This window comes from Vanacampus margaritifer, chromosome 4 (assembly GCF_051991255.1).
Source record: "Vanacampus margaritifer isolate UIUO_Vmar chromosome 4, RoL_Vmar_1.0, whole genome shotgun sequence".
In the NCBI taxonomy this organism is placed as follows: domain Eukaryota; kingdom Metazoa; phylum Chordata; class Actinopteri; order Syngnathiformes; family Syngnathidae; genus Vanacampus; species Vanacampus margaritifer.
In genome coordinates this window covers 15,328,074-15,351,925 of record NC_135435.1, presented here as the reverse complement: position 1 = coordinate 15,351,925, position 23,852 = coordinate 15,328,074, and the positions used below count along the sequence as shown (strand labels likewise).

General features: G+C 37.4%; 1 protein-coding gene across 1 annotated transcript in view; it reads right to left on the bottom strand.

Annotated features, from left to right (window-relative positions):
• The window catches only part of cpne7 (copine VII), a 35,308-nt gene that overhangs the window by 6,587 nt on the left and 4,869 nt on the right, over window positions 1-23,852 (bottom strand). The window contains exons 3-15 of the mRNA XM_077564238.1: window positions 22,312-22,494; window positions 22,128-22,202; window positions 20,142-20,216; window positions 17,440-17,523; window positions 17,266-17,355; window positions 15,500-15,598; window positions 15,258-15,344; window positions 14,739-14,798; window positions 14,119-14,252; window positions 5,530-5,584; window positions 3,604-3,655; window positions 2,165-2,298; window positions 1,409-1,645 (exon numbers count right to left, since the gene is read on the bottom strand). Coding sequence (XP_077420364.1) covers window positions 1,409-1,645; window positions 2,165-2,298; window positions 3,604-3,655; window positions 5,530-5,584; window positions 14,119-14,252; window positions 14,739-14,798; window positions 15,258-15,344; window positions 15,500-15,598; window positions 17,266-17,355; window positions 17,440-17,523; window positions 20,142-20,216; window positions 22,128-22,202; window positions 22,312-22,494 — 1,365 coding nt within the window. The remainder of the gene's footprint in view (window positions 1-1,408; window positions 1,646-2,164; window positions 2,299-3,603; window positions 3,656-5,529; window positions 5,585-14,118; window positions 14,253-14,738; window positions 14,799-15,257; window positions 15,345-15,499; window positions 15,599-17,265; window positions 17,356-17,439; window positions 17,524-20,141; window positions 20,217-22,127; window positions 22,203-22,311; window positions 22,495-23,852) is intronic.

The following is a 23,852-nucleotide window of genomic DNA, read 5'->3' as shown; positions in this document are numbered from 1 at the left end:
ATGAGCGAAAATGTCACATTCATTCATGAATGTTGGCACACACCGCTTTTATCGTGTACGTGTACGTGTGCGAGTGTGTGTGTGTCGCTCAAGATAATGAGCTTGGTAACGCTTCTCCAGTAAATTGCACTTTTACTGTGACCATTGGGAATACATTATTCTCATAACCTGAATGTACGTCAAGCAGAATATTGAAAATATGCTTTTTGAGAAGACTGAAGAGAAGCAGTTGGTGCACATCTTCGAAGTACTCGCCTGGCATGCAAATGACCGCGAACTGCGATGCTTTTGACAGTTGTCGTCTGTATGTTTTCCAAAAAGGCAAGAATTGCTGTGTTGCCACGTTTCTCCATTTTAGTTTGCCTTTGCTTGTGTATTTACGGGGGCTTGTGTGCCGGTTTGGCCGTAGGGAACACAAACCAGTGATCATTTCATACGATATTTATATAACCAACTATTCAGGTTAGAAAAGGGGTGAACCCGAATAAGAGCATATTCTGTGTTTTGCGTGTATTTACATGACCTTTTCAAAACCCATATTGTCAATATTCGTGTTTTGAAGGGGTTATTGACTGCATGAAAACATTGTCACTTGACTCTCGTGATTGTGCTGACTCCACCCCAGACTCATTCATCCAATCACATTCAGACCCAGTGTTACACACAAACCAGGATAAACCACCCGTGTGTCAGTTAATATTTGAATAATTTATTAAATACTGATGTTTATGTATAATTACTGGGCCATTCTACTCATTTCAAATGTCTTTAGAAAACTGCTATAAAAAAAAAATATATATATATATATATATATTTTTTTTAAATATATTTTTTTAAATATATATATATTTGTAATAAAGCTTTTTTTTTTATTGAGAAAATATTTACTTTGCCCTGTAGTGAGTTACTTTTTTATTATGAAGTAATTCAATTACTAGCTCAGTTACTTTTTTAATTAATGAGTAACTATAACAAATTACTTTTATAGAGTAACATTCCCAACACTGTCTTTAGCTAGCATTAGCTTTTCAGATAGGCATGTATAGGACTTGTGCTTTTTTAATAGACAAATGTTGCTCGTGACTGTGCTATCAGTCTCATTTTTCATCAAATATTTCCACAAGCTTGAGGCCCCGCTGCTAGTTTGCTGCACTGACCCACCACCATCCTCACCTTTTAGCGAGGCCTCCTCTTTGTTCATGCCAAAAACACAGATTCAGAAATTTTTGGTTTGGTTATTGAACCAAATACACAATCGAGATAAGATATCGAACATCTTTAGAAAATCTGATCATCATCAAATACTGTATAAAAACTGTTTGGCCTGCTGCAAGTTACACGCAAACAAATAAATAGACAGATTAACCTCATGTGTGAAAACAATTTGTCCTTGACAGAGGTAACTCACCGTCTTGAAGTCCCGGAAGGGCACGAATTGCACGATGTCCCGAAGGACCGGCTCGCCCTTCGGTGAGCGCAGCACACCGTCATCGCCATCTAAAATCTGCATGTCGGTGAAGTCCGCGTTGCCGACTCCAACGATGATGATGGAGAGAGGTTGGTAGGAGGCCCGCACGATGGCTTCGCGCGTGTCTGCCATATCTGTCACCACGCCGTCGGTGAGGATGAGCAGGATGTGGTATCGCTGTTGGGTGATGGAGAGTGTTTATCTAAGTGTTGTCATCGGCCTCATTACACGGGATGCGCTTAGGGGTGGTTAAGAGCACTTTGAACTGAGTGGTGTCATCAAAAGAGGAAAATAAAAGTCTGGTTTGTTGTTTTGTTGTCTGCGTAACAGATTGTAAGCTGAATATTATTTTTCTAAGTAAAAAAAAAAAAAATCCCTGAAGGCCACATGATAAAAAGAAGCATCGATTTTTGCGTAAATAACCAGACAAAAGTTGATGTGAGCTTAACAAACAGTAATATTAGAATTTGCTTTTTGCGTCTATGCACGACAAATATTGCATTAGTATGGAAGAGCAGTACGAGATAAGAGAACAATACTAATTTATTTATAAAGGTTTTCTTCTCATCTACGCTTCTGGCGTCATTACTGTAAAGAGCGAGTTAAACCGCAGGCTGTTCACTTGAGGGACTCAGCGGGAGGCAATATAACAAAGGCTGCATTCCATCCATATGTATGCGTTGGAGAGACACTCACAGAGGCGTCTTTAATGTTGCCATCGCCAGCTGACAGCTTGGCTATCCTGTTAATGATGGGAGAAACATTGGTGGGGCCGTACAGCTGGATTTTAGGCAGGCAGTTCTGGTATGCCTCAACCACGCCTTGGATCTCTGATCAAACACAACACAAACAAACCTCAGTCAATAATAAGGAGGAAGCTGCGGTGAGCGGCGTGATGAAGATGTATTCTTGTAAAGAAGGGGAATGTTTTCCATGATGACAATTTCACAAGGGCAAAACCCACAAGAGACCCGAGTCCTTGTGCTGGATGATCAATGTGGACTCCATGAAAGCATTAGTGGGAGTGGCTCCTCTGAGTTGAGAAAAATGGTTGGACTGTTTATTTAAATGAGGAAAAATGTCACTCTGTAACAGGGATGGGCAATTTAAATGTTGGAGGGGCCCACAATTGTTCATCAGTGCTACCCGGGGCCACATAACACGTACTTCAGAACCAGATGTATGAAAAAAAATAATAATAATTTAAATATAAACAAAATATGTGCTCTTAATGAATTGCACTTTTATAATACATTTCTCAATGCATATATATAAAATATCCACTACCCTAACCTAAACAACAAATCAAACTGCAAAATAATCACAGACTGTGACTTCATTTATTTAATCATTTATTTATTTAATTGCCAGTGCGAAGGGCACTCTTGCACAAAAATGTCCATTCAAGGAAGGCACAAAACTGCTGAACAGCAAATCGACTCATGTTGTGCATTTTTTTCATAAAAATCAACTCACTCAAAATTTTTATATTATTGAGGTACTATGTTTCTCCTGAATATTATTCCAAATCCGCAAAAAAATTATTTGGCTTACTCGGATATAGGTAGTATAAGACCATGTCTGCCATCTAGTGGTGAATGGTGATATTACAAATTTAAACTACCCCTGCATACTCACAGTTTGGCACCAGATTATTATTATTTTATTTATATTTGGGTTTATTTTCCGTTTTTTGCAGGATTTATTTCCCCCCTCCCCATTTTCCATGGGAAACGTAAATTTTATGTTTATTAGTGTGTGTGTGTGTTTTGTAGAACTTTTGGGGTTTACTGTATTCAGTTAAACTAGAATGACTGGTGATGGATAATATTTATCGCACCATCATCATATAAAAATGGTGTCAAGTGATAATACGTGTAAATGTGAATGCTCTATTCGGGATTGGTATAATCACCCATGCTAAGTGATTGTTCAGAATATGGTTGACTGTTTGGTAGTGATTTCTTTCTTTCTTTTTCTTCTTTTTTTTTTTTTAAAACCTTGGAGCAATTAGACATATAAAGAATAAGGTATCATATAACTGATTGTTTCCCCATAGCCAAAATTCAATCAAATGAATGTTGAAGTACAAATCAGCAATGGCGCATTATTTCCATAAACCAATTCAACCTTACCTTCACATTCATCATCTTCTGGATTGAAATTGATGGCAAAGTCATGAGACACCTGTAGAGAGAAACAGTAAATTGAAAATGATTGTGTATTTACTTACAGTCTTGTCCGTTTGATAGCAATTGAAGCATGTGTTTGAATGGGATTAATCTTTTGAGAGTATACGACCTCAACCTTTTGTTCTGAGTATTTTGTCATGTAAAAAGCTAAGCAAAATGTATGAATTTATTAGTTTAATTAATTTATAACTTTAAATGATTTAATATCTGTGAAAAATTGTCATTCTAAACATTTGAGTTTGTATTTAAATGAATAAATAAATAAATACAACCATTAAGGAGTTATTTCACTTCCACGCTACATTAGTGATGTGTTGAACATGAGGTTTTTATAGAGATCTATTTGAAGTGGAGATTTGTTGGTATTTACATATCATTTTTCTTTCTTTTTTTCTGATAAAGCAGAAAGGGGAAGGGAGAAGTTACTGACTTAAAAAAATTAAATAAAATGGACACATTTCAAAGTTAAGGCTGAGTGCAGATTTTTAAAAATTGAAATTTTATTTTGGCCAGGCTCCACAAACATCCACCATTGCCCATAAGCTTCCATTACGTGTTAGAAAAGTAAAAATTAGCAAGGGCAGCAATGTTTGAAAATGCTGGTTGGTAAAGAAATACATAATAAAATTCTGTATACGTCATAATTTTTTTCTACTCAAATGTGCATGGCTCGCTACCACAAGAATTACTTTTTGTTCACATGATTATTTGTCACTGAACTCCAGTTTGAAAAACAGTGCATAAAACTAAAGTATTGAAAGGACGCCATTACAAACTGCCAACACACAACGCAACACCTGCTCACTATTCTCAACTACAAAAGTGCCACACAGTGATGTAAACAGGTTAATGTGTGGAAATGATAACTTGAATTCTATCTATAACTGCAACATCTGCATACATTTTCAATATAATCCTTCCTGTCAGTAAAGGCAGTTTCTTCCCCCGAAAGCAGCAGCGAGTGTCAGCCAAAGCAAGCAACTCCTCTCCAGCTGGCTGCGTATCTGCTTTTTAAATGATTCAAAGCATGAATGTAAAACGTAAATATAGATAGATAGGAGAGGATGCTATTATAATGAATCATGCTTATCTTCCTTTAGCTGCTACGGTCGTCCTTTATTGCACACTGCACAGGTGTGACTAATACCATCAGTAATAAAGAGGCGTGACAAATGACATCAGCAATGCACAAGTGTGACTAATGACTTCAGTAATGGCCACTTGTTCAAGTGTCCCACTGTGATGTTTTATTGTGCGGGAAAAAAATATATTATTAATTGTCATTCAAATGTTCCTAATAGTAGCCTATGGCTACATAAATATCCAAGCAAGGACTCAAACGCAGATCCTTTAACTGTGAGACGGAAAATATGCTATAACCATATGCTTCAATTTGCCCAGATTTAGTTGTTACAGACAGAAATTTCTGTCAACATGAAAAACTATTTGTGTGTGTGTGTGTGTGTGTATGCCTCTCTCGTATCATGCTACTCCCCGGAGCCGGAACCAATCACTACAGGCCTGCGGTTGCCTAAGTCCAATTTACTTAGAAAAATGTTCTCCCACTTATGAGTTCTTGAATGTAATGAATGTAAATTGAGCATCACCACCAAGGGGTCTATTATTGGAGCCCGACACGTTATTTTCTCAGAACCAGTTGATATTCCAAGGTAAGGGTTTAATGAATAAAAACAACAACATAATTAGTTTTAAATGAGAAATTGGGATTGCATGACGAATTGTGTTGTCAATTAGTTTTTAATGGAAATCATCATGTGCAGGTTGTGGGTATATGGAAAAGCAGCTGAATATAGAGTGTGCCTGAAGTGAAGGTCAATTGAATGCGGGAGGACAAAGGCAAGAAGTCACCTCATAATTCGGTGGGATTCTGGCGCCAAACCCCAAGGCGGAAAATCTTTTGTCACTGGAAAGAAAAAAATGGAAGAGAATCTATCAGGCACATATAGTGGAATTTGCGCAAGCTTTTTGACAGTAATCTCAAACATATTCATAGTTTATCCATCTGTTCACATCTCCAAGGTCAAACCTCCTGCTTGTTTGCATTTCATAAATGTTAAAAGCCTGAATTACAATTTGAAATTTCTCCCACGGCCCCCGCAGGCAGCTGCTGCACCTTCTCTTCTTCGCAGTCTTTATCCTCTCCACTTTCCCTCGTGTGCGCGCTTTAGATGATCTTGATAATAACGTAACATTGGGAGCTCATTGTCATGCCGCCAGGTATTAATGGCAAGATGAAGATTTAAGTCCAGCCAGATGAAATGAAGTGATGCATTCAGGGCTCACTGTCTTACGAGTACCGGCTGCAATTGGTGCGCTCATTTTTTGTCAACAGGCTTTATGTGAAACAAATACATCTTAAATAAGTGATTGGGGAACAACTAGCCTTCTTTGATGGCTGCCTTACACCACAAGGAAAGTTATCAACAAGGTTTAGTGACGGAGAAGCAAAGTTGTAAACAATAACAGGAAGTGAGCATTTTCAATATTCGAATTTTCCATATTATAATCCCTCAAGGGGAAATTCAACTGACTCATTTGTAAACTTGTTGAACACCACACAGAGAACCAGATCACAAAACGCAGGCAGTCAGCCAATGAGAGATGTCGGACCAACCGACACGGCCAAATGCGACTAAACTGTGGCATAGTGCAGCTAGTTTTCTTAAGTGGCCAACTACCACTAGTTATGTGATTCGAAATTTGTGCTTTCAAAACAAAAATATAACAGTATGTTTCCAGGTATGAAGCCAGATCCAGCTGGCTGCAACCAAAACAGTATTGTGTTTTAAAATAATACTTCAGAACATTTATAACTTTATATGGACCTGTGGCTATAAAGCGAAGCGCGCAGAGTCTCTGTCGCAGAAAGGCAAGCAAGCTTTCACAAGCGAAAATACATTTCTAGATGCCTACCGATTTCATAAATTATGCGTATTCATTAATACAGTATTGTATATATTATATATTATTATATTATAACTATATTTATGATTTTTTTATGTACCTGTAGCTAAAAAAGCAAAGTGTGAAGAGTCTCCGTTGCTGAATTGTACCAATACACTCAATAATGCCAAGAGCCTTTCAATTATTCAAACTCTCAACATTTTTTCTCCCGTATTTCCTCTCTTTGTATTATTAGACTTTGGCTACGTTGGCAATCTGTTTCTTACTTGACAATCGCACCATGTTGTCTGTGGTTCAATAACAAACAAACCAAAACATAATAATAATAATAATAATACAATACATACTGTATATGTTTATATACTGTATATCTTTTTTTTTCTTTTCTTTTTTCTGGAGAGCTCAGTATTATTCATTCGGTAATTTTAGCGATTTGACATGTCATCATCATTGCTCTCACTTTTTTTTCTTTGTTTTTTTTTAAATATATATTTTTTTTAATTAATTTTTATTTTGTATGTGGGTGAGTATGTGTATGTGCATGTGCGTGCGTGTGAGTGTGTATTCATTAGTTCACCTAAAACCATCTAAAAATCCCATACCGTTCACCTAAACCGAACACTTCAGAACCCAGCCAGAGCCGTTTATATATATATTTTATTTTATTTTATATATTTATGTATATATATATATATATATATCTTGACTAACTCGTCCTTACAGATTTGTCACCAAATTTTATTAGTGTTTATCACATCTATAGTATCAAAAACAAACCAAAGCTATTCCTGATGCAAAGGATCATTTCAAGGTTTTCTTGACTCATTTCTGTATTACTTGTAAAATGTGACTTGAAGAATTTTTTTCAATGACTATTATTAATTTACCTCTAACAACCCCCACCCCCCTTTCCAAGCAGAAAACTGGCAAAGAACTGGCAAAAAAAGAAGAAGAAAAACTGGTAAAGAGGAAAGTATAAGCCACATTGTCCTCAGGAAAACATTTCTATTTGGACGTGTCACCATCGCACAACCAGCACAGATTTCGACGGATGGAGGCAGTTTTAAAAGTTTTAAGTGACATTGAAATTGAGTCATAAAGTGGATTCCCCGCCCCCCACCCCACACTGTTTTTGGTTTGCTTGGTTGGACTTGGCTGTCTGTCTCGCAAGCCATTTGAGTGTAACTTATTTTTATTTCACAGTAAATGCACTTCGCAACTGACCTCATGCTAACCCATCTTCAGTTCCTACGTGATTGAAATGTCGATGAGAGAAAACATACTCCTCAGTGTGCATGCTTTATAATAGGGTTCCTCCTTGGTGCATGTTCCGGTTAAAAACAAGCAAGTGGGTCAATACCACGACAAAGTGTCCTCATTAGCATCTTATTATAAATGATCAAATATTTGTTATGCTATATGTGAAATAGGTGGTTGGATGAAAAGGGAACCACACCACCATCATCAAGTTTGTGAAAGAGGGAAACAAAAAAAAAAGGTTGGGAAAGAAGATTTCACACAGTTAATGAAATGTTTGGTTTGGTTGTCTTTGAGTAATTTGGCAAAACATAATAGCTAGTATCCTAACAACCATCAGTTTAAGCAGAACTTAATGCTAGTAAGTGTTTCCCCAACTGTACAAACCCCTAGGCGGTATTGTGACCCGTTTTGGGCTTTTTGATGGTTCTGACCAAGGCATTTCAAAATAAAATACTGCCCATGGGTTAGGTCTAACAACCAGTAGTTTTCACTGTAAACTTTGTTTTGTTAGCCCTAAGTCTATGTTAAAATCTGGTACTGCACTGGATAGTCAATTTTAAGCACACAATTAAATAGCCAATGTCTTTCCGCTCATTATGCTGGTTGTCCAAACCCTGACCCAGACTCATTTATCGCAATCTCCTGAACTAATGAACCATTTCCTCAATGACTATGTTAAATATGTCTGAATTTCCACCACATCTATTTGTGAATGAATTTATCTGTTGATATGCAAATCACGGCTGGAGTTTTGTCTCCCTTCCAAGCAGTTTAACTCACGTAACATCTTTTCGACTGACACTCATTCAAGATATGGTTGTAGAGAAGATGGCTGAAATCATTCGTTTTCTCAGTCGCACTGCCTTGGTCAGATGACATAAAAGAGTATCTGACCAATAATATGGATCTTTTCTGACTGGTGTTGTGCAATTGAGTCAATCTGTGTTGTGCTGCTTGACAAGATGGAGCATTGAGTGAACATGAAGACTGCTAAATTAGCTTATTAGCGCTACATGCTAGCAACTTAGCCATGGAGTGGTTTGTACAATTACCGTTAGCATAATAGCATAAGGCCAAGACAAGTCAGTTTTGACCGTTTTGGAAAACAAGACAAATGATCAAGCGCTTTACTTTTTTTTTTAAATCGACATTATGACAGCAAGTAAAAATGACTTACGCCATTAAGCTAACAATACATTTGCCACTTGTAGCCTAATTATAAATTGTTTACGTTTAATGATAAAAAAAACAATGACCATGATGCTTACTTACTGTATGTTGTTTGAGTTGGTGTATTAAACTTAAATAACTTAACTTGAATCGTTTTTCTCAAAATATTTGAGCTTACCAAACTTTACTGTAATATGTTACTCGGTCCCATGAGAACAAAATGATTCAAATGTGTAGCTCGTTTCATAACCTTTAAAGCAGCTGATAATAGCAACCTGCAGAATGTAGTAGTCACCACTGAAAGAATGCTGATTTGTTTGCTGCAATAATTTTTGGGGGGAGTGAGTCAAGCTGCTCAGCCTGTTCCTATTCAGTACAACATATGCTCATTCCAAATGTGAGCACAGTTTTGCAATAATGTAACAAACAAATAGGATTCATTATCCAGCCACGTGATATCATTGCCCACATAACCCTTCAAAATCTATATGTTGTATGTGAACACACAAATCATTTCTATTATACTATTATACCAAATAGGGTTCGCAGAGAGGTGGTCTTTTTTTTTTTTTATCCCACTTTGTCAGCACGTGGAGCATAATGGCACACTCAGCAAGGTAAATGAGCCTGTGCCCACACAGACAAAAGCTTGTCATGTTAGCTCCATCATCCTCTGCAAGGACTCGAAAAACCCACATCACCTCTATTTTCTAAAGGCTAAAAGGTTTGCTTGCCCGCATTTTTGTACCTCTATAGTTTAATATTGCGGGGAAAGGCTGACTACATCCTTCACTCCAAGAGCCTTTAGCGTGGAAGATGCTCTTGTGTTTCCATGTAAACACACACGTAGATAAACTAAATGACAAGTCTTCATTCACTGTCTCTAGCGTTATCTCTGGGATGCTATAATTAGCCAGACAGTCCTCCCCTGATATTCAATAGGAGGATCTGCATAAATCAGGATCCGGTCTTAATCCTCATCTGGCTTAGTTTCAACAGATGAGGGAGGTCTCGCTCTAAAACAGGTCATCTGTTCCCATTAATCGACATGTTCCTGATAACTGACATTGTGTGTTTGCAATTATTTGAATATGCATCACCACCTTCCTCTTCAACATGGATGTGTCAAACTGAGGCCAAAACGAAAGCAAAACCGATTAAGTACGCTTCTTCCGTGATTCCCGATGCGATTCCACTCCCCGGTGCGATTGTGTTACTTATTATTGTACCACATGTGATGTGTGCATGGTTAACCTTATCACACAGTTATCCACATGAGGAAGCACATGGAGACAGTAACGCTCCATATGAATAGCACGGCGTACCGATCGGAACATACTGTAGCATTAGCATAGCTTGTCACAACAACTCAGAAACTAAAATGCTTTTCCAGCATAAAGTTTAGAGAACAACGATGCTCTCCTTTAGATGGAAATGTGAAAATTATACTGTGCTATTTATCGTTCTCCCCACGTGCACATGTGTTTCAATAAATAAACTTTGTATTAATTAACATCGGTAGTTCAATTTAAAAAGTGAAACTTAACCCTGGAGAACCCAAGAACCCCTTTCTTCTTTGGAAAATTATGAACTATACATTAAATGACTGCTATAAGTTTACTGAACACCAAAATATATGTTTTTTCAATTTTAACCCTTGTTTTTTGAACTAGCTCAGAGTTGCTAATTTATCAAACATATATATATAAAACATACTCCTAGGCATTCTGCAACATGATATAAAAGTAGATTAACAAAAAAAAACACAATTTTACCATCTGATGGTTTGCTGAGAAGATGGTTTTGTTTGGATTGATTTCCAGCTCAACAAAACAGCATGTTGCCAGCCATCTTGTCACCACCACGCTCGCTCATGTAAGTGCAATATTCATCCACTAGATGGCCCCATGCAGGGGTCAGAAGTGGCACTCTGGACTTTTGAAGTAAAAGTTGTAAAAAAACAAAAAAAATAAAAAAAAAGTCTTTGTTATTTGAGTAGCAGAATTTATAGGGGCCAAATTTGACCCCGTGGGTTCTCCGGGGGTTTAATATAATTTTGATGAGAAAAGGAGAAAGAAGCTATCAAGCGTATTCAGATGAAGGTAGCATTGCTACACATTGGCCAATAGGCACCATGTTACAAGTGTTTATTAAAAGCTGTCCACTTTCATCTGGTTTAATGTGTTATTCCATTCAGCAGGCAGGAATTTAGACTAATTTCCTAATGTGATAAATGCACTTCACATTGGCTGCACTACTCAGCAACACATCGCTGATTTTTGAATCACACTTTATTGATCTGTCATATGCCCCCTATCATAAATGTAATGTCTTGTGTGTGACAACAAAGATCTGATAAGAATTAACACTACAAAAGAAATACACTTGTTGCTATTACACGCAAGTTATGCACGAATGAACCATTAAATGTCAGTGAAATCATTTCATACAAAGTACTAATAAAACAGGATTTAAATGCCAATGGCAGATCTAAAGGTCAAAATGACAGCTTTCTAATATATTTTCCCAGTCCCAATGGAAACACATGATTAAGTGCTACAAGCAGCGTGTCCAGAATATTGCAACAACGTTCGTGACTCTGCTGGTCTGCAGATTAGCTTCACCGGAACCGTGCCAGGCCAGCACAGGACCAAACAGACCTTGTGCACCTCAGACAATAAGTGATTCACTAATCAAAAGATTGCTTCAACAATAAATGGTTCCGCATACGGGCCAATTATCAGCACCGGGTGAACCATTCCACGGTACCAAAAAGGATTGACGTAGACACTCAAGCCATGCTCAACTGCAAAGTAGCACTTCTGTACAAGAATGAATGAGAGGAAGGTCATGGAGACAAAAGATTTTGCTGTAGGGGTGGGTGTATTAGTCCTTTTGGGGCCCAAGGCAACAAACCCAGTCATTGTGCCCTGTAAAAATCCATAAAGTAAAATGTTGAAATGATCACGATAGGCCCGATCGGTTAATCGGCTGATTTTAGCTCTTTTAAAATCAGCAAAAATCAGCTGCTTTTTTTTTGGGGGGGGGGCATTTTTTTTAATGTATAGTACATACATTAACACATTACAACATAAGACATTGATATTCACCCACTCCTCCCTAAAAAAAAAAAAATTTAAATCAACAAAAAGTTGTCTAATTTTTCTCTCTGTTGTAAAGTTCAGCAAATACTAAAGGATGAAGTATTGTAAAATAGTCAAATGTATTTTGAAAATGATCTGTGTGACATTATTTACGTGCGATTAGCATTTAGCTAAAAATTAGCACGTTAGCTTAGCTTATTGTTTATCTTATAGCAAACAATTGGGGCACAACATTTTACTGTATTTTTTTGTATAACAGCATTTAACTGTTTTTGTGTTTGTTGGTCCAGTTTTACGCATGCTTGAGTCATTTCTAAGGTGAATAAAATTGAAAGAATCATCAACAGGTGTTAATAATTGAATGAGTTGTCTGTCTAGCTGTAGTGGGGACATAGCAAGGGCAGAATAGTTGTCTATTTAAGACATTGAATTAACTTCATACAGTAATTTTCCCCTCCTAATGAAAAAATAATAATTCAGATACATTAATATTGTAATATAATTATCACTTTCAAAGAACCGAAACTTGTATTACGGTAAGCCAACATAAAATATGACATTTTAAGATGTACATTTGCCAACAGCAGTGTTTCCCAGCCATGACTTGGCCAAGGCACATCATTTACAATTTAAGATTTAGCGCGCACCCCCAAATGAAAATTTTATCCAAAAAACTATACACTTAAATAGCGATGATCTTGTCTTAACTCATTCACTGCCATTGACGGCTATAAACATCAAAAATTCATTTGAACTATTTCTATTAGTTTAACTTTTTTTTCTTCACTTTTGTTAACAAGAGTATGAAAACCTAGATTTTTTTTATTGTACATTTAGAACAGATATAAAATTTGTGATTAATCGTGAGTTAGCTATTGAAGTCAAGCGATTAATTACGATTAAAATGTTTAATTGCCTGACGCAATTTAATAAAACAAAAGAAAAAATGATTACAAATTAGGGGCATCGGGCGATTAAAATTTGTAATCGTAATTAATCGCATTACTTTAGTAGTTAACTCACGATTAACCACAAATGTTATATCTGTTCTAAATGTACAATAAAAAAATCTTTGTTTTCATACAATAGTTGACAAAAGTGGGGAAAAAATGTTAAACTAATCGAAATAGTTCAAATGAATTTTTGACCTCTATAGCCATCATAGGCAGTGAATGAGTTAATATACTCACAAATTTACTTGGTGTACAATCCGGGCCTGCTTAGTTGGAACACAAAGTAATTATTCCATTGTATGAATGGCAACAGGTGGATACTGTTAGATATTATTAACATTTAAATTCTTTATTTTCATATATTAACCATTGTTATACATTATTAACATCTTAATTCTTTATATTAACCATGTTGAAAGGTTTTATAGACGTGTAAAGCAAGTAGTGTTGAACTCAGTATAATTTGACCTTAAGCTGGGACATATTATTTGGTCTAGAAGTTCCTTCTCTGTGGGAAAACACATTTGGTCCTTGAGAACAGAATCTGTTTCGAACACGCACCCCTGACTCTGTTTTCGCCATCGCTCACGGAAAAGTACCCAGAGAGTATGTTTTGTCTACAAATGAAAGAGAGGCGGTCGGTTTTAACTATAAGGAGCCATTTTACACGCGGAAGAGACACATCCGGCACTCTGAAATTCCACCTGTTATGTGATGTTTGGAGACTGTCACAATGTCCAGAGATCTCTGTTAGATTAAAATCATTTTTGCAAAGGTGTTTTTTCTTACATTAAATCTGTCTTCAAGTTTTGGAACACGCAAAGAGGACAAATAAGTATATTCCTCTTTCAATATACAAGTTAATTGTTCCTTCGTCTATCAAGCAGATGAGCATTTAATCATCCTGCTTGTCACTATACGTCGCTGGCATAGTTACATGAACAAATCAACATGATTTATTAATTAATTTTCAGGCTAATTAAATGTTAAATGACAACATAATTAGCCGCAATGGAAGACGTGCCACAAAACTGTTTGTGACAAACCTGTCGTAGTCCTGGCAGATCTCACCCACGGCTATCAGAGCCTTTAGGTACTCGTTTGGCTGGTAGGGGTTGATGTAGTGCAAAGAGCAACTGTTCCTGGGGTCTCCGTTGGAAGCTGTGAAGTCAATGGCGACCTGGCGAGGACGAGAATCAACAACGGGGTCAGGGTCAACAACGCAACCGTTTATCTCCAGAAACGATGATGTCAGTTCATGTCAGCGATCCATAAATATGCAGAATAAAAGATGTGATTGGCGCCAAGTTGTTGCTCGTTATACGCCCACGCAGATTGAGCACAAATTCCCCTCCGTTCGGATTCCGACAAACTTTATGTAACGCGGCGGTGGTCGGTATTAATATTCATTGCTTCAGGAATCCAACTGATGATGGAAAAGGCGCACAAGAGGGGGCCCACCAAAGGGCACAAAGTTGAAGGAGGCTCAACCGAATCCACGATGCTGCCTTCAATAATAATTGTAACCGTGCACAGGGAGGGAAAACACAGAGAAACAAAGTTGAACAATTCTGACTTTGAACAAAGCGCATTGTGTGTGATGCAAGCCTATTGTCAGTTCACACAGCGCAAGCAATTAAAATGGTGAGAAAACAGCATTATTTACCGTAAAGTGAATCTGGCATCCGCCCATGATGTAATCCAAGAAGGAGTAAACTCGATGGAGCTACGGGAAAAAAATTAATATTTCTTTCAGTGAAAATAAATTAAGTGTTGAGTGGGTGCTCGCCATCTGCTTATAACCAACCATCTGTTTAAGGCAAACACTGTCATATCGAATGTTGTAGTTTTGTTCAAAAGAAAAAAAAAGTCGATTTTAATTAGATTTAAATGCAGGCTCACATAGACACTAAAAAATGCTGGGTTCTATACTTGTCCATAGGAACTAGTGGCAATTCTAGCTTGAATGGCACCACACATATTGCACATACCAAAAACTGCCTGATAGGAATGCATGGGAAAATCCATAGAAACTCAGATGGGATGTTTACTATCATGCATTTGTCATGACTTAGTGAAGGCTGAATTTGATGCAATCTTGAGTCCGTTTTTCGAAGTGGTATCATGTGACTAAAAAAAAACATTTTTTGAGGCTAGTCAGTGTCAAGTGAAACTCAAATCTTACCTTGACATCATTTAAGATGACAACGCCTGAGTTTTTATAGTTTCTTTTCTTCTGTTTGTACTTGGGATTCACACAATCCCACGTCACCTGAAAGATTAAAAAAAAAAAAAAACGACATCATACATACTGTAGGAAATATGCTTTCGCCACTTGTTGAGGCAGTTGTTTGGTCCGTGAGAGGTTTTAACGATGAGATGCAAATAGTGACATAACTGTCTCTCCACCGCCTCTGCTTCACTGACCTTATTTCCGCTGGAGATTTTCTGCATTTCTCTGAAAGTAGCGTAGAACTCTCCGATGAAGTCATGCTTCCCCCTGGAGTCGTAATCCCACACTAGGCACTGTAGACACACACACACATACAACACTTTTCATCTTCTTTTATTTCTGTTTGTCAGACCCGTACGGCCATACTGTAATATTCATCACTTGTTACACCGACACAATCTAATGACAAGCACTCTATCAAAATGATGCCTTTACAAAGACAATAATTGTCAGTTTTGACACTATTAAAAGGCTCCGGTAACTGCGCTGTGATTGGTCGTTGAGCTCGGAGAAAATGTGATGTCATTTTCAGTCAACTACAAGCAGCAAAATGGCTGCGCCCTGAGATGGATAACAAATGAGTGGACTTTGATCCTTAACTCATATTCCACAAATGAAAAATTAACCAGAATGCTATTTTGGCTAGTGGAGACACATACAGTATATTATTGTAAAGGGGGAAAAGGGGGAATTTTGGTGGGCGCCAGAAAAATACTGTGAAATAACAGAAAACTACTTTATTGTAAAAAACAAAACGAAAAAAAAAATGGTAATTTTCCGGCAGCTGGGGTGGGTGCCAGAAAAATACTGTGAAATAACAGAAAATTACCTTATCATAAAAAATAAAAAAAAGTAAAAAAAAAAACTGTAATTTTCCGGCAGCTGGGGTGGGCGCCAGAAAAATACTGTGAAATAACAGAAAATTACTTTATCGTAAAAAAAAATAAAAAATAAAAAAAACGGTAATTTTCCGGCATCTGGGGTGGGCGCCAGAAAAATACTGTGAAATAACAGAAAATTACTTTCTCGTAAAAAAAAAAACCCAAAAAACTGTCATTTTCCGGCAGCTAGGGTGGGCGCCAAAAAAATACTGTGAAATAACAGGAAATTACTTTCTCGTAAAAAAAAAAAAAAACACGGTAATTTTCCGGCAGCTGGGGTGGGCGCCAAAAAAATACTGTGAAATAAAAGAAAATTACTTTCTAGTAAAAAAAAACAAAAAACAGCAATTTTCCGGTAGCTGAGGTGGGCGCCAGAAAAATACTGTGAAATAACAGAAAATTACTTTCTCGTAAAAAAAAAATGTAATTTTCCAGCAGCTGGGGTGGGCGCCAGAAAAATATTGTGAAATAACAGAAAATTACTTTTTTGAAAGATTAATCACATTGTTGTTGTTTTTTGTCATATACTGTTATATTACATACAATCTTGTTAAAATGATTGTTAAAAACTGTAACGGTAATTTTCTGTTATTTCACAGTATTTTTCTGGCGCCCCAGCTGTCGGAAAATTGGTGTGTTTTTTATGAGAAAGTAATTTCTGTTATTTCACAGTATTATTCTGGCACCCCAGCTGCAGGAAATCGATTTTTTGTTTTTTTGTTGTTTTATTCTACAGTGCAACGCATTCATTGCGTAGTGACATAGAATGGCGGCAGGCTCTCTGCCTAGCAATGTGAAACGCCATGACAGTCAGGCGTCCTTTTAAAAAAAAAACAACAACAACAACAAACTTTTAACTTGACTTTCATCACATTATAGCCAACAACGAAAAATGTTTTTGACTGTTTGGAGGTTTAGTGCTGGCTCATATTAAAGTTTGCAGGCATACCCAATATTGTGGCCATTGAACATATAACTATTGTACCACCACCAGTTGCTATTTCTCATTTCCTCGCTTTTATGATTCCAGCTGAGTCAAAGCATGGAAAGAAATTGCAATATTTTTGGGGGTCGTTCACCTTAAGCTTCCTCTCCTCATCACAGCTGCACAGGGATATAAGAGACACTTTGAAAGGCTCCCAAACAGGATTCAGGTTGTTCTTTATAACCTGTTTGAGGAGGAAGAAAGACATTCAGCCACGTAATTGTCAGGAGGGATGTCGGCGGCTCAACCATAAAGATGATAGCGTTACCTCCGTTCTGTGAACAAGCTGCTCCGTTTCATCATCGTTGATACGATAGATTTCCAGAAAGGGGTCAGACTTGCTGAAAAGGTCCTGAAAAAAAAGGAGGGGAAAAAAAGAGTTGAAAATGAAATTGAACAGTGTCATTTTTTTCATACATAATTTTGCTGCTTTCTTTTCAAATTCATCACGAGGCTGAGACAACATTACCAAGAAGTGTAAAATAATGATGGGTTATTCCAACAATCATCTCCATGACATTTGCAAGCAAATATCAACGAAAGGCTTGTTGAGGTTGATTTATGGCCGCTGATTGCGGAGGCAGATGTAATTGTGTCTGTGATTAAAGGTCAGGGAGAAGCAGAGCAAACATTGACTGCGCCGCGAGGTGCCTCCTCCTTCGCAGAAGCACGCGAAATGATCGTCGATGGCGCTGTTTTCACACGCGAGCTTCCACATCACGCTATTCCGCTTCGATATTGCCAATTAAATAGGCGGCCACAGATCATTGTCTCCAACAACACACTTCAGTGTATTGCAACTTTGCATGTGGGTGTTATCACAATATGGAAAGCTCACTGAGAGAATTTACATTTCATTATTTTTGGAAAATAGCTCCAAAATTGCTAACCCGACTGACGTGAGCAGGGAGGGCAAATATTTTTTCCTTTCCTGTTTATGGTTTGTGCAAGTACGTGTGTTGTCTTGTACAACAAATGAGACAGTTAAGGCTGCATTTCCTGCCACATTAGCCCGATACCTCTCCTGAGGGACAAGAGCCGTAAGGAGCTGCAGCATCCTGTCTTTGTTGTCATAGCAACGGGCAGCCAGCGGCAGCGGCGCGGACAGATCGGACAAGTCCAAATGTAATCTCGGGATAATTACAACCAGCTGAATGAATGATCAACTGGCACAAGTCATTATGTGTAAATAGGATATTTCATTGTTAATTCCCCTGTGACGTTCGGTGTAATTGCCTGATGGTGTGTGTGTGTGTGTGTGTGTGTGTGTGTGTGTGTGGCAACAGGTTGGAGTGATCACACACACACACACACACACACACACACACACACACACACACACACACACACACACACACGTCTAAAAACAACAGCTCGTCAAGAATAAAACTACTAATTGTAAGTCGGGTCACTTCACGTATCTCAAGGCACCGGAGTGGAATGGAAAGTATGAAATCAATCATGCTTGAGGAGGATCTAGCGTAATAATATATCGATGAGGACGACGATGAGACGCTCGAGATCATGAGGTCACGAGCTCTGCTAAAAGTGGCAAAGAAAATTACTTCCATGCGCTGTATATTACTTTAACGTGCAGAAATTGACAGTTTGGATGCTTCTTTTGAGTTTTAACATCGTCATTTCAACGGTGTTAATTTTGTCAAGAAATTTTAATTTATTTCAAGTTATAGTCTTTTGACTCAAATCAATTCAAGTTTTTGTCATGATTTACTCATATGATTGTGTTTTAGTTTTAATCCAATTAAAAGATAAATTTTTACATTTCAACTTTTATATAGAAAATTAGAACACACCTATTTGTAATTGTAGTTTAACAAGCAAGACACATTTAACACGACGTCTTTATTCAACTTTGTTTCAGTGAAATATGTTGAACTGACAATATGTCGTCTTAAAACTTTTTAATCAAAAACATTTTTGCATAATTGCCTTACAGCTGCACAATGAATGGAAAAATGTTTGAACATTTAAAAAAGTGTGTTTCATTCCTCTTTATGATTGAATTCTCACTAAGTTGTTTTCGTTCTAGTCATTGACGAAAGTGCCAGTCACTTATTTATCGTCATCGTCTCAATCAATGGCTTTTATTTTAGTTTCCGTATCATTTTCATCTAGAAATTTTTTTTTAAGAAAAATATGACAAATTATTAATTATTTTTTGTATCTTCCCCATGGCCCAGAGTGCCAAAAACATTTTGTGTGTGCACAAAAACAACATGTTAATAATATGCAGGGTGAGCTTGATATTTAACATCGCATTTTGGAAGCCGCCAATTGTTTGTTTCCACGCTGACAAGCACAAAGATTTCAAAACCTAATCATTTTCTTTCCTAAAGTAAATTAGGCAGGCAATGATTTAGAAATACCTGCGGCAATTAAGTTTCAGTAGCATAAGATTCTATCAAGCAAATATCACATGCAAAAGTCATGCTCAGTCTCAGGAGTGGCTGTAAAGTGTAATTTTGTAAAAGTTAAATGTACACTGTGTAGAAAAAGTTATTTTTTTTTTTTAATCCAGTACTGCCGAGATGCTCTGAGCCGAGCGGACAAGGCTCCTCCGGAGAACGTAAAGCACTTTCACAGCATCGCAGTCAAATTGGAAATAAGCTCCAGCTGCCTTTATGATTGAAAAAAAAAAAAAAAAAAAAAAGAACTAAATCTGACAATGTGATGAAGAACAGCTCAGGCCAGGGTTGGCCATCTCTGATGTGAAATAAGATGTGATAGATAGCGGTGCCTTAAAATACGAGTGACATGGCTTACAAGTGTTTTGAGATACAAGCTGCCTAACAGTGGCTAACACTTTTTTCTCTCTCTTTTTTTACAGAATAAACCGAATTAACACAATTCCGACAGAGATTTTGCTACAGCTCTACTATTGAATCACATTAGATTGTTGAATGATAGATGTGAATGCAAAAAAAGAAAAAAAATGTGCGCTCCGCTCACCTTATCGTCAAGCTTCTTGGCACAGAAGGACAGCTCCACGTAGCCATTATTGCCGGAAATTTCCTCTGCATGCACCTGACAGGAGATAAGATTTCATTCTACGATGTGTCATATTTAAGACCTTCACCACTCATGCAAAACATACACGTGACCTACGCTTATAAAGTAAACGTTATGCTAAAAATAACAGTTGGTGAAAAAATGAAATCTTGTGACACCTTTTACAATCATTGTCACTATTACATCCACACAAGTGACCAGTTCACCCATGCACGACTGGTCGCCAGCCACAAGCAGGGAACGTCAACGAGAATCAACCACAGTCCGTTTATGTAGCTTAATTTTTCATCAAAAGCGCAACCATAACGGCGGTTTTGTGGTAGACTGCGGATAGTGAAGTGTTTCATTAAACTTTTAATTAAAACTGCTTTGCTGGACACTTAAAATAAGACATGAGAGCACTGAAGGGCTCCGATTTATGAATGGATCTGTCTGTTAAAGGGATGTCGAAGGTACAAACGCTGAAAAACACACTTAATGGGTCATTGCCTAATAGCTGCTGCATTATGGGGACATGAATTCTGTGAGAAATGAGAGTTTTCCGTGTTGTGTGGTGTAAAGAGACTTCTATTAACGTAAAATACTGAATACCAAAACTGAATAGCATACACATTATGATTGTCATAAAAGAAAATATTTAAAAAGGAAAACTTTAGGATTGAACGTTTTATAGAATAACACGTTCACTGCTACTGCCAAGTGATTCTTTGAATCTGCATGTGTGATTTTGACCCAGTCTGGATTAGCGAAAACATCACCACTAGTGTTAAATGGTCACGGGGAAGCTGGAGTCTGTCCCGGGTGACTCACATTCACACCATATGCAAATTGGAACCTTTTGTTAACCTTTCCATCATTCAGTTAACCGTTGGTGTTTTTGGAATGTGGGCGGAAACGTGGGTGTACCCTTCGAGAACCTACGTAAGTGAAGAACATGCAAACCCCGCACAGAGCTGAGTCAGAGTCGAGATTAAAAACACTGAGAGGAAGGTGTGCTAGCTACATGCTACACCTTGTTGTCCACTGCAGAGAATCCAAAATATATTTAAAGGTGTAGAAAATTACACATTTTAAAAATCATTGAAGCTGCCCATTGTGTAATCAATCCATCAGGGTGTGTGTGTTTTTGGTAGTTCGGGGGCATAAAAGGATTTAGAGCAATTTATGTTTATTTTTTTTAGAAAAGCATTAATTTACCTGTGGATTTGCGTGCGTTTAAAAAAAAAAAGTCAACTTTAAAAATGTATCGACAATAATATGTTATATGTGACCTTACTAGTCTAAACATGACATTTTGATTAATATTACATTTGTGGAATATGAGTTATGCAGCAAAATCCATCTCAGGGGGCGGCCATTTTGCCACTTGCTGATGACTGAAGATGACGTCACAGTTGCCCAGAGATCAGGCAACGACCAATCACAGCTCACCTGTTTTGTGAAGCTGAACTGTGATTGGTTGTTACCAGAGACCTGAGCAACTGTGATTTCATTTTCACTTGACAGTAAGTGGCAAAATGGCTGCCTTGTGATATTGATTTTTTTTAAAACTGCTGGATTTTGCTGCTTAACTCATATTCCACCAACACAATATTAACAAAAATACCGTATTTAGACTAGTGGGTCTGCATTCTGCAGAGAACATATTACTGTCAAGAAATTTTTGCGGGGTTGACTTCTCTTTAATAAGGAGAATCAAACTAAGAGAATTCAGATTAATAACCCAACAAAAGTTAATGAAGACAGATTTTACAATTTGTGTTGATGAACTACTCAAACTTATTCTTATTAGGGACACCAAAAGTCTCATTTCTGGAGTCAGATGAATGATGATCTTTTGGGTTGAAATGAATGTTGCAACTGTGAAAAATGACAGTGTGTATATCTGCTGACAAAGTAATGCGGTTACAAATTGAAATGATTTACCGTGATGGTGGATTTGCCAGCATATTTTCCATACTTGAGAAGTAGCGGCTTCACCATCTTCTTTTGGGCCACAATCTGCAGAAAGCACAGAATGATTGGCTCAATTACACATCAAAAAAAAAAAAACTGCGATTCATGTGACGAGCGAATGATTGGACAGGATTTGTGTGTAATTCACACATACCTGACCGAGCGTGCACTCCACCCCACCCAGGAAGTCATCATCACGCGTCCCGATGCTGTGAGTGCCGTGGATGTCGTACACTTCGAATCGCAGCTTCTGTACCTCCTCAAAGTAGTAATCCAAGGAGAAAACCTTGGCGAAGACAGGGTTCAAGTTGCTCTTGATCACTTCTGTCCTGTCCAGCTGAGAGAAAATATACCCAATTCAACTTTTGCACGCTGATGACATTTCCTTTTCATCAATCACGACTGAATCGATGTCAGAAGGGTGAGGCAGCCTTTGGGTGACCAAAGGGTCGGTCACAACTTTGCAATTATATTCTCACAAAGGAGAGAGACGTCATCAAACAAATGTGCTATTATTGAGCTGGACCCAATCTCTTATCACGCTCAGTCAAGAGGAAGATATGAGAGAAGATTGGAGGATTCTGACATTTAATCTGAGTACACAGACGACGTCCGTGTCTGACTTTGACTGCCTGACAAGAAAGCTGAGCTCTCTGAGGCCCCATCTGCTCGTCCTGGAACATTTTTGCTCTCCCAATGCATAAATATAGCCAAACTGTCCAGTGTGATGAAGGTCAAATTCTCTAAACGCTAATAGATAGATAGATAGATAGATAGATAGATAGATAGATAGATAGATAGATAGATAGATAGATAGATAGATAGATAGATAGATAGATAGATAGATAGATAGATAGATAGATAGATAGATAGATAGATAGATAGATATATGGATAGATAGATAGATAGATAGATAGATAGATAGATAGATAGATAGATAGATGGATGGATGGATAGATAGATAGATAGATAGATAGATAGATAGATAGATAGATAGATAGATAGATAGATAGATAGATAGATAGATAGATACTGTAGCTAGCTAGCTAGCTATAGCTAGCCTGCTACTATAGATAGGTAGGTAAGTAGCTTGCTCGCTAGCTTTTTTGCTAGCTTTTTCGCTAGATAGATAGATAGATAGATAGATAGATAGATAGATAGATAGATAGATAGATAGATAGATAGATAGATAGATAGATAGATGGATGGATGGATGGATGGATGGATGGATGGATGGATGGATGGATGGATGGATGGATAGATAGATAGATAGATAGATAGATAGATAGATAGATAGATAGATAGATAGATAGATAGATAGATAGATAGATAGATAGATAGATAGATAGTGTAGACATTTAACATTTTCAATTTGATATTTTTACTGTTTTTTAATTTACTTATAAACATATAGATGTGATATAATCATGAGTGTTTAATAGAATACAGTGGAATAATGATTTTGTGAACTTTATTTGATCCTCTCACCCTCAAAGCTATTGAAGATAGGAATGTGCATGATGTTATCAGAGTCTCTTGTCATTAGGGACTAAAGGTCTGGGGTCAGATCCTGATTGCATCTGTTCCCCCAAGCAAGAAGGGGAACTGTATAAAGATGTCTGTTTACCATCAACATTACACCTTTGTTCAATCTAGGAGTTGACATGTCTGTCCTTTGTTCAATCAAGAGCCAGA